This window comes from Amphiprion ocellaris, chromosome 9, assembly GCF_022539595.1.
Source record: "Amphiprion ocellaris isolate individual 3 ecotype Okinawa chromosome 9, ASM2253959v1, whole genome shotgun sequence".
NCBI classification, from domain to species: domain Eukaryota; kingdom Metazoa; phylum Chordata; class Actinopteri; family Pomacentridae; genus Amphiprion; species Amphiprion ocellaris.
In genome coordinates this window covers 4,268,709-4,283,661 of record NC_072774.1, presented here as the reverse complement: position 1 = coordinate 4,283,661, position 14,953 = coordinate 4,268,709, and the positions used below count along the sequence as shown (strand labels likewise).

At 40.8% G+C, this 14,953-nt stretch overlaps 1 protein-coding gene across 3 annotated transcripts in view; it reads right to left on the bottom strand.

The window, feature by feature from the left end:
- Positions 1–14,953, bottom strand: part of si:dkey-246i14.3 (ephrin A4) — a 57,651-nt gene that overhangs the window by 16,671 nt on the left and 26,027 nt on the right. For all 3 annotated transcript variants that reach the window (XM_023266478.3, XM_055013908.1, XM_055013907.1), the window contains exon 2: positions 2,864–3,153. In XM_023266478.3, the coding sequence (XP_023122246.2) occupies positions 2,864–3,153 (290 nt within the window). The remainder of the gene's footprint in view (positions 1–2,863; positions 3,154–14,953) is intronic.

Sequence of the window (14,953 nt, the reverse complement as noted above, 5' to 3'; positions counted from 1 at the left end):
TCCCTTCTGTCTCTTTTGTTGTCACCCTTCCATACGACGCATTCACTCGACTCTTTCATTCTCTGCCTTGTTTCATGTCCTCCCTCCTCTTGGACTGACACCAAAAAGTTGTATAAAGTAACAGAGAGAGTGAGAGAGGAGAGAGGGAGGAGGTGAAAAAAAAAAACGTCAACTGATTTTACAGCCACTAAGCCATCTTCTGTGTCTCTTCCCTCCCTTTTCTCCCTCCAGTGGTTTGAAATAAATGAGCGAGGAGAGACAAATGCAGGAGGATGTCACGGAGAAACCATCACAGAGACTGTTACAGCCTACAGGTTTATGAAAACATCATATTAATGTCATTCAGCGGGAATTTATGGAAAACATTAATGGAATAAGCTGCAGTTTGCCAACACTCAGGCCTCATAAAAAACAAAATAATAAAAAAAAGCTGGCTAAAGCTACTCTTGTTAAAAATGTAAGACTTTCTGGCCAACACACTTTCTCCAACACAGGAATCTTTGCACACACTGATGACCGGAAACATCAAATATTTACATTTCTCTCTTTTTATTAGGGTGCCACGAAAAGAACCCTCAAGCAAATATTTGTAGTTTCACCAAATGATAAGAAGTTTTGCATTTTGCATCTCAAAAATGTACTTTTTAGCAAATTTTAAACCAAGTGCTGACAAGGGCATTGAACCTCGAAACACTATGAAACGCATCATTAGTCACTTTACAAAAAATTTAATTATGACAGCTCAGCTAATTATAGCCAATTAATGATGACTAATTAGATTTGTTGAGTGTTTAACCTCTAATAAATAAAACTTAATTAATATCATATTACATTATTATTATTAGAATCACATCAGATCAGGTTTCTGCTCCATGTTTTTTTCTCCTGTCCTATTTTTAATCACTGTGGGTTCATTTTTCCTTGGAATATAAAGTCCTGCACTTCCATGGAAACAGCACAACCATGTCTGGAAGGAGAAAAAAAAAATTCAAGAAGTTTCTTCTGTGCAGTATGACAGAGTTAGAATTCCATAAATCATAAAAAGAAAGAAAGAGTTGAATTTCTTTGATTATTTATTCTATAAAAGAAAATACTTGGAATCAACATGCTCAACATTTTTCCAAGTGTCCACAAGTTTTACCACTACTGGGGAAAATGAGTGACTGTACAAACTAACTATGTTTTACTATTTGCAGTTTTACTACTTTTACAAACTTGTTCCTACTACTCTGCACATCAACTCTGAAAATATATTTCACCATGCAGCAACTTGTTCCTCTGTTTACTGTTTCTGAGCCATGCTGCATTTATTTATATTTACTATTTGAAACTTGTCCAGAATGAGTCAAAATTGGTCTAAAGCACCACAAAATGTCCCAAATGAGTCAAGGATTGTTCAAAAATATTTACTAAACTTACTTAAAAGTGCCTGAAAATATCTGGAAATGTGTCATTTTAAACACGATTTGTGTCATTAAGGTGAATTTAAGTCATTTTGGACAAGTTTTAAGTCACATTTCAGTCTCTGCACATCAACTCTGAGAATGTTTCACCATGCTGAATGTATCTTCCAACAACTTGCTTCTCCGTTTGCTGTTTTAGAGCCATGCTGCATTTATTTTATTGATCCAGTAGCTTTCATTTCCTTTCAATCTCTCTTGTTATATCTGCTTTCTGGAAACACTGCCTGGAGTTCAGCTGAGAAGTTTCTGAATTTGTGTCAAGTGACTGTTGGTTGCCGCTGAGTGAGCGGGTGCACCGAGGTGCCCAGAAGTTTTTTTGTTTCGTTTTTTCTACAGATTGTGGCACAGTTTTTTTAAATGAGGTGTGTAATAAAAGGAATTTAGATGAAATTTTCTTATTTTAAACTTAAATTTTGCTAATTTTCCCAAAGGAATGGCATATCACACATAGTTCAAGGACCGTCTGAACGCTGAAAATCAGACAATTCCTTTCTGTCTCTCTTGTCACCTCCTTTCTGTTCTGCGGAAACACTGCCTGCAGTTCATCCCAAAAAATTTTTTGGGTTACTGTTGAGTGTCATGGCTCCTCATTTGAGCTAAACAGTGCAAATTTTTTATTTTTTATTTTTTTTTAAATTTTTTTACTGAATCTGTTGTAAATAATTGATGTTTGGGGAATTTTAAAATGAGACACGTAGAATAAAGTAATTTTAATTAAATATCATAGTTTAAAGCCTAGATTTTGTTAATTTGTTGCAATGGAACCATAAACCCCAGATGTCTAGCTGAAGAACCCTCGGAGAATTGAAAATCAGATGATTCTGTCTGTTTTCACAATGTTCTAGCTCTGATAAATGGTGCCATTTGGCGGCTTTAATTAATTTTTCTGTTTTGTTTTAGGTTTTGAGGCGCAGCAGGTTAAGTCATTTTTTCCTCACCTGGTTCAAGCTTGGTAATTAAGTAACTGTTTGTGTTTTATTTTCTTTGTCTTATGTGATAATAAACTGAAAATAAAGCACCATATCTGAAGGCATCATCTTCTGGAAAGTGTGACTGATCAATTTTAAATGTTTATTGATATTTCAGATTAACTTATTAACTAAAGCAACAGTCTACATAACTGATAATCGATATAATTTACAGCCCATTCTGCCTGTTGCAAGTCTGAGTAGAAAAACTGTCGAGTACCGAGGGACATTTTGTTATTTATTCATCTCCTAGCTCTTGATCTAAACCAGAAAATCGATTGACTTTATTGTTTTTTTAGATTACATAATGCTTCGGTGTGGTTGCTAAACATGAAAAACTGGTCAGCTCAGAGGTTGGGCTTATCTTGTGTCGTGAATCACCTTAAAAAAAGGTGTAATTGTACTGCAGAAATATACACATGTTGTACTCACAGCTGTAGTAGTAGTGTTTCCCTGGCAGGAACTCAAACCCCAGCGAGAACGGCGTAAACCTTTGGATCTTTTCGGAGAACCGGACCGGTCCAAACGGAGCGTAGGGCGTGTTGCACTCCCACCTCTTGATGGCCCGTCTGGTTTCTACACAGCCTTGGAAGGATTCCTCTGCCACCAGATAGAGGGCCAGTGTTTCAGGCTGCCCGGCCTCTTTGTTGGGGTAATGAGGACAGTAGATATCCAGGTAATCATTCAGATTCAACTGAATGGACAGATCTCCTGCTGTTAACCTGGAAGGAAGAACGACAACAGCATTAATATTTCACATAACAATTACAGATTAATACATGACTGACGGGGGAGGAGAGGCGGTGATTAAGCACAGACGGACAGAGAAAGAGCGAAGGAAGACAGATGACGGGTATCCCATAATTCCTTAGTGCCCTCCAGGAATGTGGAATACTGCAGAAGATGGATTTTTCATTGGTTTTGCACGTAACATGGGGTGATAAAACAAAGCTGTGCAGGTCTTCAAGGATGCTTAGGGATTTCATCGTGTACAGCAGAATTACATACATCCATGTGCAATATCTCCTCAGTGTCAAATAATTCTTAATTTTATCACCTAATAGGAATTGTATTGCTTCCAAGTTGAATGGTAGGGTTAATTTAAAAAAAAAAAAAAAGTTTAGATTTACTGTATAAAAATACACTTTATCTTTCCAACAGCTTTTACTCTCATACAGCTCCATATCCTCATACTTCCACCTCCATGCTTCACTGTCAGGACTATGCATCCACTGTGGTAGTCCTGGTCAGGTTCACACCAAACATGCTGGACTCCATCTGAGAACAACTCATTTATCTTCATATGACCAAAGAATGTGCTACTAAGATTAATCTGACTTCATTTCATGTCCATTAGCAATGTTTCAATTTGCTGTTTTTCACCAAACAGCAGTTTTTCATGGATGCCATCTAAAGAGGTTGATGATATAAATGGTCCTTCATTGTCTAATCTCTCACAGAAACTCTGATTTACATTGATAACCCCTGCACCAAGTCTAAAGCACTTGTTTTCAGAGCTAGATTGTGATAGTTCACTGTTTGTGGAGTCATTTTAAGAGGACGCCCACTGCAGCCATGATCAGTGGTACTATGACTCCTTCTATACCTCCTGATTACTGCTGCAGCTGTGTTTCCACTGATTTTTAGTCGATCTTCCTGTATCTATTTCCATTTTTGTGAAGTCTTGCAGTGGGATTTTTCAGTTCTTCTGGCAATTCTTTTGGAGCTATGATGCAGACATAGATAGACATGGCCCATAAGTCCAAAACTGAGAAAGTTCTACTGTTCACAACCTGTTTTATAACAATTTTCATGTATTTATGTTCACTCAGTTGTACTCACTTTAGTTTCAGTAATCACAGGTGCATTCACTTTTGTTATTTCTACTTTAGGGCCTGTATTTTCAGTACAGTCATAAAGTATTTGTTTTCATCTTGAACAGAGTCGTATTCACTTCTGTACAATGCATATCACAATGATAAAAATCTAGTTTTATTTCCAGGCCAGCAAGAGACTGCTGCTGCTGAGTGTCAGATGGAGAGAACAACATTCCTCGTATGCTAATTACGACCACTGAGGGGAGTTCAGTGTAAAATAAACTCGACTGCCTCTGTTTTACATTTTCCTAAAACACACAGCACAGAAACCCACAGTTGTGTACCAACTTAAGCGGACGTGCATGTGAATGTACAACCATGTCAGTCAAGGTTGACTGGTTTTTGGCATAACAACAACTCTGGACAAGACAGCATCATTAGAACAGAAGAGCTGCATAATGTATGCTCTTTCAGATGGAGGATTCTGACTCGCTGTCAGCTACAGTATAAAGAGTTACCCATGTACAAACTAATAGGAGACAGAGATGACGAGAGAAAGACAGAGGGAAGTACGCTGAATGAGAATATAAACGCAGCATGCAAATGGTGATCTTTTGTGACTCAGAGAAAAGTTAAAAATGTCATTTTTATTGTGCTGGTTAGAAAAGGCTTCAATTCAGCCAATTTAAACTGTTCAGCTGCTGACAAATTCTCGTCCGTTGAGTTAATCCACAGTCTCGTCAGATGTGGCTTTAAAGGACAATGATCAGATAGCGTGACCAGGACACAGACACTCCTTTGAGCAGCGACTATAAAAGGTCACTTTTATAGGATCAAAAAAATGCAGCTTTATTTAAATGACACAATGCCACAGATGAGAAAAGAAAGATGAGAACGGGCTATTGGAATTTCAGTTAGAGCTGTAGACAGGCACTTTGATATTGTTAACTCCACCGTTTGTCATCTAAGAAATTGCTTTCGACAGCAACGTACAACAGACAAACTACTATATGACCCCAAACCACGTGTCACCATCACTACTCTGAAACCAGCCTAATACCTGTCTAAAACCACTTATAAACCAGACAAAAACCAACCTTAAACCAGCCCAAAACCAACCTAAAGTCAATTTAAAATTTGCCTAAAACCAGCCTTGAACCAGTTTAAAATTAGTGTTAAACCAGCCAAGAATTAGTCTAAAACTGTCCAAAAAGGGGCCAAAAACCACTTAAAAACTAGTCAAAAACCAACCTAAAACGACTCCAAAATCAGCCTAAAATAAACATTAAGCCTGTCCAAAACCAAACTAAAGTCAATTTAAAACAGCCTAAATCTGCGCAAATTAGTCTAAACTGGCCTAAAAACCTTCTTAAAATCACTTTAAAACTAGGCAAAGCTCAGCTTTATATCACTCCAAAATAATCTTAGTCAGCCTAAAATTAGTCTAAAACCAGGTCAAAGTTAGTCCAAATCCAGTCTAAAATTAGTCTAAACACGTCAAAACTTGTCCAAAACCAGCTCAAAATTAATCTAAAACCAGGTCGAAATTAGTCCAAAACCAACCTAAAAACAAGCCAAAACCCATCCAAAACAACCTAAATTTAACATTACAACAGACCAAAACCAGCCTAAAATTAGTTCAAAACACCAGCCCAAAATTAAGCTTAAACCAGACCAGAGTTAATCTAAGGCCAATCTAAAAAACACCCTGAAACTAGCTGAAAACATAGCATCATAACCATAATGAACCTTCAAACTGTCCAAAACTAGCTTAAAACAAACCTAAAACTGGTCTAAAGTTAATCTAATACAGTTCAAAACCTGGATTAAACTGGTCCAAAGCTAGTCTAAAACCAATCCAATACCAACCTAAAACCAGTTCAACACCAGTTTAAAAATCTCCAACCGACCCCAAGATTGTCAAATTTGGCTCGTCCATCTTCTACATCATTTGACTACAGATAAGGTTGTTGGTGTGAACAACCAAAGTATATTTGTTCAGCTGTGAGGAATCTCCAGAGGGAAGCTGCTTTGCAATCTCTTCACCAGGACCTTAATCTAAAGGCAGAATGGCATCATAACTGGCTGCAGTAGGCAACCACTCACATTTATTAGATACCTGCAGGGTGGAGGATGATCCATTTCAATGATGGATCTTGTTTTCAGCTCTAAAGAGCAGGTGGCAGACGTTTGGCATCTTTGAGGGAAAGACTATGAAGACAGCAACCTAAAGAAGCAGAGAGGTGATGCTGGATGAAGAATACATCAGCATTTCATCTATGCCTGTCTTGATGCCCGATGATATTAAAATAAATATGAAATCCTCACAGCCGTGGCTATCCTGTTCATTCGCTGTTATTACTTCGTGTTTCTGCAAGACAACATCTGTCCTCATGTCTGTAGAATCTGTACTGTCCTCCTATAGCAGCTGAAAAGACTAAAACCTTTATGAAACTAGTCTAAAAATAGTCCAAAACCAGCCTAAAATAAACCTTAAATCGGTTCAAAACCAACCTAAAGCCAGTTTAAAACCAGCCTAAATCAGCATAAAACTGGTCTACAAACCATTCAAAAATTACTTTAAAACTAGCCAAAAATCAACATAAAACCAGTCTAAAAACCAGCCTGAAAACTGTCTAAAACCAGGTCAAAACTAGTCCTAAACCAGTTTAAAATGACTCTAAAACCAGCCCAAAACTTGTCCCAAACAGCCTAATTTTAACATTATCCTAAGACCAATCTAAAATCAGCCAAAAACCAGCTTAAACCAGCCTAAAACCAGTCTACAACCAGTCCTTCTACGGCAGTTGAAAATGTTCCAGTCCTACCAAACTCACAGCATCTGTAGGACACTTTGCATAGACGTATCTTCAAGCTTCATCAAGTCCTTCAGAAACAGTGACTCAAGTTTTCCACGAGCAGCATCACAACCTCACTAAGTCTCTGCAATGAAACCACTCTTTCTGCAGATTATTGTTTCATACGGCGAGTACTTGTTTCACGGCATCCCTTCTGTTCATGCATTTATTAAAACATCACATGCTGTGTATATTTTTTGTTTCACAGATGTAGGACAAAGTACCATATGAGAAAGAGTACGAGAGGACAAAGCAGGTACCAAACGGAGGGAAGGGATGTGACATAAGGACACTGATGAAAAGAGACCTGAAGCAGAAAGATGAATAAAAAAGGAAGAAAAAGTTGGAAGAACAGGTAGAAAAAGAAAGTAAAGAGAAAAAGAAAGTAAAAGTGTTTTAATTAGTGACCCCAGAGAGTCTGAGTGCAGACACACAGAGAGGAGAACAACGGAGTGGAAAAGGAGACGAGACGGACTTTAATTGGTCTCCTCTTCGCATGGAGCGCCGGAGAAAAGAATGAGGGTCAGAATGTGGCTTGGGCAGAAGGTTCAGGTCCGTCAGTGGGAGTCTTTATAGAGGGGTGACAGAGCGGAGGAGAGAGGAAGGGAGTGCTGGGAGTCAGTGAAGGGGAACATGGGAGGGAAAAGGAGCGTGGAATGGGGAGGAGGTAGCGCCGATGGTGGTGGAGTGGTCGCAAGTTAAGTAGGCGGACAGAGAGGAGACCAAAAGAATAAATAAAAGCAAGAGCAGAGAGGAAAAAAAGGAAAAGGAGTAGGAGGAAGTGATGGAAATGAAACAGAAAGACATGACAAGGAAGCAGGAGATGGTCCAGCAAATCTACTGAGAGTGTCAAAGATGGATGGAGCAATGAGAGGAGAAATGACAAGAAACTGTTAGAGAGAAGGGCCCACAGCTGAGAGGAGAAATCTATGTTCTCTATAAAGCTGCAATAGAGTCACAGTAACAGCAAGAGAAGCACTCAGAGAGCACAGTATTCCACCAAGGCTGCTCAGTTGTTGGAGCATTTCTGGTGGATGAAATCTTGAAAAAATTTGTGGCAGAAACTGGCACCATAGAGTGTGTCCATTTAATATAGATTTACCCACAAACAAAATGACCTTACATCCAGCACAGGCACATGGTATACATGTGTATGTTATGTACGGATACTGAGTCACGTGACCTAAATATGTAGCAGGTGGCGGGAATTGATGGGACTCAGAAACACCCCAATTGTTCCTTGTATCATTTCCAACAGAGAAGTCCCAATAAGTCTGCTGCGGTGGATTTGTAGAAGGATCACAATCATGTGATCATCAGCAGGCAGCTGACATAGTGTTCACTTGTTGTCATGGTTACAGTGACGCTGTGCTGCTATCTGGCATTGATACAGACATCTTTAACAAATCCGTGGATCCAGACTATAAGCTGCATCACTGCCAAAATCTAATCACTTGGTCCTTGTGTCACTTCTGACCTTCTCTGAAAATTTCATCTAAAGCTGTTAGTCAGTTCTCAAGTAATGTCGCGATCAGACAGACAGACAGACAAACCAATGCCGATCGTCACTTAATTTAAAACAAACAAAACATTCTTGGAATGACCTTGTTTATCCGTCAGTGTTTTGATTGGCTGTGGGTGGCACATTGTTGATTAATATATTTTAGCGGGAATCTGTAGAAAAACAAACATAAAAACAAAACAAACAATGCTGACAATTGGAAAAATGCAAAATATCGACTCAGCATCAAGTTCAAAACCAGATTAAAGCCAGTTCAAATTCAATCTAAAACCAATGAAAAATTGGTCCAAAACCAGCCTAAACCCAACCCAAAACCAGTTGAAATCCAGTCCAAATACAGCCTAAAACTGGTCCGAAACATTCTAAAACCAACCCAAAGTTCAGTTCAAAGCCAGCCTGAAACCCGCATAGAAACGGTCCACTTTAAATTACATGTCCTATTCAAAAATTAACCAAAAAGACAACACTTTGCACCAGATTCTGAATCAGTGTAATGATGAGAGGTACAAGTAAACATTTTAGACGTTAATCTTCACTAGTTCCCAAGATTTTGTTGTTCAAACACAGCTTCAAATTTCAGTTTGTGTGCTAAAAACTTGCTGAAAGCGGGTCAACGGTCAATTATTTGATATTTCAATCTAAAATTTCACAGATACCAATTTTAGAAAAACAGTCACTTTACATTCCACTGCACATCCTGTGACATGTGACAAATAAAACTCCAGAATATTGAATTGAAAAATCCATATTTTACGTCAAAACAGACTGGATCAAACCAGAAATGGTCGAGCAGAAGTCCTGTAATGATCTGAGATGGAATAACCCACTGTCAGTATTTCAGTGTATTGTGCAGAACTGCTGCATTGACTGTGTGTGTGCAGAAAAGCAGTAAGATGTGAGTGTGTGTGTGTGTGTGTGTGTGTGTGTGTGTGTGTGTGTGTGTGTGTGTGTGTATCTTTGGGGATGCAGGTGAGACCCTGGAGGCAGATCACACCAGAGCTGCTTCCTGCTCAATAGCCACCGTGCAGAATTGGCGATCTATCAACAGGACAGGACACCATCGATCAGGATCCCTCGCTCGCTCACACACACACACACACACACACACACACACACACACACACTCGCCTGATCAATACCCCCTCTGTGAAAGTGTGTGTGTGTGAGGCCACGTCCGATAGCTCTATTACCTGTGTGTGCTAATTACAGCCCAACAAAGGCGCTCGATCGGCCGGTTAAGAGAACACCGAAGCCGGTTGTAAGCGCTCACACATGCACACAGCAGCCTGTTTACTCTCCCCGCTACCTGTGGTGCTCTGCAAAGCCCCTCGGAGGCTCGGGAATATTTGCTTAGCTGCATCGGCTGTGTGCGTGTGTGTGCATGTAATAATAGATGTGTGCTGTGTCGACATGCTGCTAGACATGTCATTCACCTCGAGCTCCTCTCTCCCGCTCAGGTCTTGCCTCCTTCCTCCCGCCCCCTCCTTGCTCTGGATGACATGCACTCATCTTCCATGTATCCCTTCAGAGACCCTCCTATTCCTGACTCTCCTCCATCCCATATTACCTCAGCCTGCGCCATATGCACGCCAGCAATTACAGAGTCGGTGTGCTGCGCTGATGTCAAACTGTCAGCCCCTCTTTCCCCTTTCTCCCTCCCCGACCCTGGTAGGCTCGGGTACGCCCTAATTACACTCAGCATCCTCCCCTCCTGCCAGCCGCCATGCAGCCGAGGCGGTGACAGCACAGGGGCATCATGGGAGCGCCGGTGGAGCTCGCCGGAGCAGCCTATCAGCGGCGGCGGGGGGGTGAGGGTGGAAGGAGCTCAGAGGATTTGGTCCAGTCCGGTGCAAAAGAGGGCAAAGACACACGCACACACACGTGTTTCGCACACACCCAGACATGAAAGTACTCCAGGAGAATAAAACATGCCCTCGTGCCACAGGGCGATCAGGGACACCCTCCTGAGGTTTTGGTGCAAGCTCGCGGTTGATAAAGAGAAATCTCACAGACGAGCAGAGTCTGAAACGCCACACTGAGCTCTTCAGTGGGAGAACTTGAAAAGGCCAACATTTATCCCGTTGTAATCACGGGAAATTGCATTCGAAATTCGAAAAATTGGACATACATGTGTCGGCGTGTGTGTGTGTGTGTGTGTGTGTGTGTGTGTGTGTGTGTGTGTGTGTGTGTGTGTGTGTGTGTGTGTGTGTGTGTGTGTGTGCGCACGCCGAGGCATGCATGTGTGTGCGGTTCTAATGAAATGCAGCAGGTTGACTGTGGCAGAGACCTTTGATCCTTTAATATGAGAGAATAATTAAAGGAGCAACAATCTTGCAACACGGCTTCAGGAATACAGAACAGATAGTCGATCACGCAGAGCAGGTGCATGCTACGCTTCCTGAATACACCGGGGCATTTAGTGCATTTAGTGCATGTAGTGCACGTAAACATCGGGGATAAAAACATTCCACTACAATGAAAATGTTAATAGCAGGCAAGATAATGACTGCAGGAAATGCACACTGGATTTTGGACACATTTTCATGCTCGCACTGGTTCACAGTAAAAGCATTTTGGCTGCTTTCAGGGACAATGGGAGGCCGAGAGGCTTGGTCGAGCCTCGGTTCTTCCGTGGTCAGTCTCAGCAGGGCGACTGCTAACTCTGGCCACTCTGCTGACTGGGCACAGTGAGCTGTGGTCAGTTGGCCTTGGCTGGGCATAGCGTGACACAGTTTCAGCCTCTGCACTGGGTGCTGCTGTAGTAACACCGCTCCAGGAGGACGACTCTGTGGAAAGGCGTTGTTTATTTCTTGTATAAGATGGGTGGGGATCAGCATGTTATAAAAGGTGAGTCATTGATCTGTAGATATATATATTAAAAAAAACAAAAATCAGTGTTGACTTACACACATACTGATTGCCTTAGGTGTCACCATACTGTTGTAATAGTAAATCCAATAAGCTGCTATAAGAGCAAGGTCACACTATCATCAATGACAGCTGAATTTCAATTATGTAACCCTTTCAAAGGCATGTTTTCTTTTAAAAGACTGTTAAAATTACACCATTTATCAAAGTTGGAAACTTTGATAAATGCGTAAGAACAGAAATAATTGTCAGTTTTTCAACTTTTGACAGTCTTTAAATGAATTGCTTCTCAGTCTGAACTCAATGTGAGCTTAAAATCACATTTTTACTCTACATGTATCATTCAAAAATTTACCAAAAAAAGCCCTTTGCACTAGATTTGGTAAGTCAATGCAACTGCATAAAACTGGTTCAACAAAATGGCATAAACCAACCCCAAACCAGCTTACCACCAGCCTCAAACCCAGCCTAAACCAACGTCAAAATCAGTCCAAAGCCATTACAAGACCATCCCAAAGCCTTCCTAAAACCACCCTTAAATTAGTCTTAAAAAATAGCCTGAAATCCACCCAAAACCGACCAAAAAACAGTCTAAAACCAGCCTAAAGCTAATCCAAATCCAACTTAAAACCAACTCAAAAATCAGGATAAAACCAGTCCAAAACCAGCCAAAGCTAGTTGGAATCCAGCCTGAAACCAACACAAAACTCTGTCCAGAAAATATGCCCAAAACCAGCCCAAACCCTACCTAAAAACAGACTTAAATTAGTCTAAAAAAATGTGCCTAAAATCAACAAAAACAAGTCCAAAACCAGCCTAACCAACCCAGAGCCAGTCTAATGTCCACCCAAAGCCTACCTAAAACCAGTCTTAAATTAGTCTAGAAACTGTGCCCACAATCAACCAAATACAAATCCAAAACAAGTCCAAAACCAGCCTAAAGCTAGTTCAATTCAGTCAGCCTCAAACCAATCAAAAGTCAGTCCAAACCCAGGTAAAATGTTGGCTAAAACCAACCCAAAACTAGTCGAAATCCAGTGCAAATACAGCCTAAAAATAGTCCGAAACATTCTAAAACCAACCCAAAATTCCATTCAAAGCCAGCCTATAAAAAATTCTGAGTTTTCAGGTGAACTGCAGGCAGTGTTTCCACAGAACAGAGAGGAGATGATGAGAGAGACTGAGAGGAAAATAACATTTTTAAGTAACAAAATAAATGCAGCACGGTCCAAAAAGTAAACAGAGGAGGAAGCGTAACAGTAGCAAGAAATGCCAAGAAACAGCTTGGAGTTCAGAGAGTTAAAAGATGTAAATCTATGCAAGCCTTAGTGTTGAGTTCAAAAATTGTGCTCCTGACCAGCTGCAAACTGTCAAGCCACTCCTAACCTTTGAGGGAAGGGAAACCCACAGAGTTGCGCTGCCTTTGTCGCTCCATAAAATTTAATACCAACTCTGTCCTGCCAGAATATAAACTGTTCCATTAACTGCAGAGCTTGCAGCTAGTTGATGGTGCAAGAAAGTCTCCTGAACAAACAGCTTCATCTTTTTGTTCATTAGCAACAAATGCAAGCACATTAGCGGCTCCTCCAGCAGGCCCACTCGCTATGTGATCAACCCCACCTGCTTCATGAATTCCTGTTTGCTTGCACTGCTTTCTGATTGTGTTCAAATTGCAAAGAAATATGTGCAAACACCCCTCGACACAGGTGTGACTACAGAAGGCAAACATAGTGACAATTTTCTCACGTGAGTTTGCGAGACATTTTCATGATTAGACAGAAACAGAAATTGGCAGGTGAGTAAATCCACACTCTGGAAGCCTTTTATGAGAACAACAAGGAGTTGGGAATAATTAACGCAAAATGCGAGGAAAGTTATTACAAAAAGAGACCAAGGATAGTGCAGGAAGGCCAAGAAAATAATGATAAAGCTTTGGTGACCTGCTGCTTCACAGGCTTTGATGGAAAAAGCAGATAAAATACACTTTATTGATCCCTCACCAGAAGTATTTACATGTTACAGCGGCGAGACACATTAACATTCAGTTATAGGAAAGCTGTCCTGGTAAACATCAGCTCATTTTCAACACATGAACTCTGGTGGAAATCATTAACTACCACAGAAGTTTTTGTCATGGTGCCCACTGCAAGCAAAACCTCCACAATATTTTTAATTAGTTATATTCAATCAGTTAATCAAAGTTTATTAGCCCTTTACAACAGCCCAAAGTACTTCACAGTAAAAAACAAGAAAATAACTCAAAAACAATACAGTAACTTAAAGCAGGACAAACAATCACACTCGCACTCAGACCTACAGGCAAATTTAGAATAATCAATTAACCTCAGCATATTTTTGGACATTGTTATATATGGATATTATTAGTAGCAATTAATTGGCCAAATCTAAAGTTTTCTGTAAAAAGCTATGGCAAGAAAAACAGTGTTAACAGATGCTGTTGCACATGAAAATGTTATGTTTTGTTGCTGATCTGGAAGAGATATCGGTAGAAAAACATCCTTTGTGTAGATCTATAGCAAGAAAAAACAGAGTTAAGAGATGTTTTTGCACATGAAAATGTTCTGTTTTGTTGTTGATATGGAAAAGCTGTGAAGACAGAAGACAGTTTTACACAAATTTAAAGAGATATAGATAGAAAAGCAGCATTTATAAAGAGCTATAGCAAGAAAAAAATGTGTTGAGATGTTGTTGCACATGTGAATGTTATATTTTGTTGTTGATCTGGAAGAGCTGCAAAGAAACTGACAGTTTTACCCAAATTTAAAAGATATAGATAGAAAAAGAGCATTTATGTAGCTCTATAGCAAGAAAAAACAGAGTTCAGAGATGTTTTTGCACCTGAGGAGCTACAGGAATCACAGAGAAAACCCCATCTGCTCCTACTGGACTGTTTGTTCTCCGTTAGCTCGATCTCTGTCTCTATATGGATGTAAAGCAGAGCAGAATGAGGACAACCCCCCCCAACCGTCCACCTAGCAGCGCCTCCCCTCCACGTCCCCACAAAGCCCCGCTGTGTCCCAACAGCCCCGGCGCCAGTGTTGTGTCTAACCTGGTGCTTACTCCCCTCGATGCGCACAAACAAGGACGTCACCCCCCACCTCCGACCATCTGGGGCCCCCCACCACCGCCTCGCCTGCCCAGCTGGCTTCAGAAATCCCTTCACAAACCCCCAGATGCCCTCAGACACCCTCAAACCTCGCCCCTCTGGATTCTCGGTGTCATCAAACGGAGGCCCGAGGCGGCGATGAGCTGCTCCTCACGGGGAGGAAAGAGGGACTTAAGGGCAACAAGCTGTTGTGCTTATCTGCCGTTTCCTGTTTGCTGCTCTACGCGTTAGTGTGTGTTTGTGGGAGTCTTGGCTTCCTTCAAGGTCAGAGGGAAGTGCACGTCTCCTTTTGCTTTCTTTTCTATGACTCCTAATCTGCGAATGTGGACG